This window comes from Acyrthosiphon pisum, chromosome X (genome assembly GCF_005508785.2).
Source record: "Acyrthosiphon pisum isolate AL4f chromosome X, pea_aphid_22Mar2018_4r6ur, whole genome shotgun sequence".
Taxonomy (NCBI): Eukaryota; Metazoa; Arthropoda; class Insecta; order Hemiptera; family Aphididae; genus Acyrthosiphon; species Acyrthosiphon pisum.
Window position 1 is genome coordinate 75,404,421 of NC_042493.1, and position 3,094 is coordinate 75,407,514.

The 3,094-nt window shown below is 28.1% G+C and overlaps 1 protein-coding gene across 1 annotated transcript in view; it reads left to right on the forward strand.

The window, feature by feature from the left end:
* Nucleotides 1-1,552, forward strand: part of LOC100160206 (diphthine synthase-like) — a 4,520-nt gene extending 2,968 nt beyond the window's left edge. The window contains 3 exon segments of the mRNA NM_001162613.2: nucleotides 899-1,019; nucleotides 1,080-1,220; nucleotides 1,284-1,552. Coding sequence (NP_001156085.1) covers nucleotides 899-1,019; nucleotides 1,080-1,220; nucleotides 1,284-1,474 — 453 coding nt within the window. The 3' untranslated portion in view covers nucleotides 1,475-1,552.
* Nucleotides 1,553-3,094: the final 1,542 nt, after the last annotated feature.

Sequence of the window (3,094 nt, forward strand, 5' to 3'; positions counted from 1 at the left end):
AATAATCTTACCTTTAAATTTGATAATAGGTCAATTCACTCTAATATAAAAACTAACAGCACACAATTGAATCTTCTGAACGAACATTTGCTATAACGTACGTGTGTAAGACGGAGACAACACATGCGGGTGCGACGTCCTCTTAATCGAAGTTTAACCGTAGACGGTGCAACTGGCCCTAGGTCTGTTAACTCTAAGATAATTATAAGCAAATTCTACTGTATTCAAAAAAAAATATTTTTGAATGTTATCCAAGTACAATATTCCTGATAATTTCATACATAAACATTTTAAAAAATGTAAAAATTGATCTTATATGCACTTTTCCTTAGATTAGAGGAAATATTTAAAAACATGGAAATTTAGACTTTGTATTTAATTTCACCATTTCATAAAAAAATACATTCATCGTTCTACTCAGAATCTAAAATGTATAGCTTACCTAGAATAAACTATGACCAAAAAAAAAAAATACCCAAATGCAAAAGTCTTGAGCCCAATATAAACCTTTATAATTTATTCTGTAATTTTGAACAAAAAGGTATTATGTTATATTGTCTTCACTTATTGTGTGTACAATTTTGATACAAGCAAATAATATCATTGGTTTTTTCTATTAAAATTAATCCAAGCCTTATGCTATAACACGACCATAGGGTAGTTAAGTCTTAAATAGCCTTAAATTTGCAATTTTTCCTTTTTATTTATAAACAAAATGTCTAGGGACGGGCCGGACTACTACAAGTAGAAACCAATTGCTTATTAGGTACAATTGGTTGATTGACACATTTCACCTTGGTCTAAAAGTGATACTAATAAGCAGCTTCTACTGTATAGATTTTCTTAATTGTTAATATAAATTTTTTTTTTTAAATAAAATGTTAACTATTTGTTTTAGCTATATCATTTTGGAGAAACGGTTTCTATACCTTTCTGGACAGATATTTGGAAACCTTCGAGTTTTTTAAAAAAAATTAATCAAAACAAATCAAATGGATTACATACCTTATGTTTACTTGGTGAGTCAAAAGTAATATCTTAAATCCAAAAATAAAGTTATAATAATCGGATTTTTGTAGATATTCAAGTAAAAGAACCAACATGGGAAAGTATTACAAAAAAAAAAAAAGAATATCAGCCATCAAGATTTATGGAAGTGAAACAAGCCTGCTCACAATTATTACAAATTATTGACAGCAATGAATTTGATGGAGAAAATTGTTAGTCATATTGATTAAATTTTAAATACTTGTTATTTATGTTCACGTTGATTTTTTATATAGATGTTACGAGAGAAAGTTTATGTGTGGGTGCAGCACGTATTGGATGGCCAGATCAAAAAATTGTGGCAGGCGCATTAGCTGAAATGGTCAATGTGGATATGGGACCACCATTACATTCTATTGTTATTGTTGGTACACTACATCCACTTGAAGAACAGTTTCTTAAACAGTTTTATATTAAAAGCAAATAATTAAATATTTTATAAGGTTAATATGTAAATTAAAGTTTTTATTAAATATTTTTTACAATTAAAAACTAAATATCTTCTTAAAAAATTATTTTTTTACTTGTTTACAAGGTGTAATCATTAAAAATATATATATATATTTTCAAAACAGTATTAAAATATTAACTACCAAATTTTTAAAATTATTGATTGAGGGCGCTACACCGTTCTCTCTGTCTTACAAACTCATTACATAGAAAATTGTACGCTCAGAAGAAAATATTTAACTTTGTTAGTTTAAAAATTAAATTGAATTGCCCTCTTATAAAATTTAAAAGGAAGAATATTATCTATACTCTGTTCCTCGAGAGAATATACACAAGCTGTGCATCCGACTGACAATGCGAGAATATTGGAGTGAATGGTCCTATAATGGTCCTATGTTTAGAAGTTTAATTTTGATAAAAAGTAAATCTACTCTAATATTAATGTTAACAACTAACAATTGAAATATTTTAAAAAACCAGCACACAAACACAAATTAATATTATGTTGTTATCTTTGAAAGACATCACAACATACATTTTTGATGTCCTTTAAGTTTTTGGAAACAGGCATAAAAGACTAGACCGGCAAGTATCCATGAGGACATTCGGTCTGGTGTTTGGGCCAATCTAATACATAGCAGCAGGGGGAGGGGATGTTTTAACAGGGTTATCAACTAATAGTATTGTACATTTGTACCTTATACCTTAGAAATTACTAGGTAAAAGTCTAGATTGCAGTTCTTCTGTAATTTTCTGTTATAGTAGTTTTTGTTGATAAAATGCTCAAATATTACCATAACTTAAGTTCACCTATATGTTATAGCCTATAACAGGGATGGGCAACTCAACGCTACTAGACGGCCAATTTTGAATGTGCAAAAATCTAGCGGGCCAGAGAACATAGAAAGCAAAAAAAAAACCTAATATTAACTATACCCCAAGGTCACCTTGCTATACCCCTATAAATAAAATAATATTATTTACATTTAATAGTTAAATACTAGATAAGGATTTATATCTATGTTTTACGATAAACATTATATCGATTTTAATAATTTTATTAATATAATAAAATAAAATACAGAAAAATCTTAACATTTTAAATTTTTATAAACTAAATTGACATGTAGCATGGGCCAGTGAAAAATAGTTCACGGGCCGCCAGATGCCCATCCCTGGCCTATAACATACTTCTAAACATGTTATAAAATCATTAATATTGTTTAATATTGTTAGGTATCTATGTTATTGTAACAGCTGTAAAATTACTTTCCTCAAGTCCTCAAAAATATTGTAATATTGTAATAGACAATTAAAACGTTTTGGATACACCCTTTGTTGAAAACACTGTTCATTTTGTTTGAGGGTTCTTAATCGGTGGTCCCTAGGGGGTCTATGATGATTTATTATAATTTTTTTAGTGATTCGATTTAATTTCATAAAAATTGTATACATTTGTAAGTAATTCTCATGAATCATATGTTTTTTAAATGACCATTTAATATTTATAAATAATAATTAAGATTAAAAATATTAATTATGTATGTGTGTGGGTCCTTGGCCCTACTTATTATTATAAAGGGGTTGAAAAAGTTAA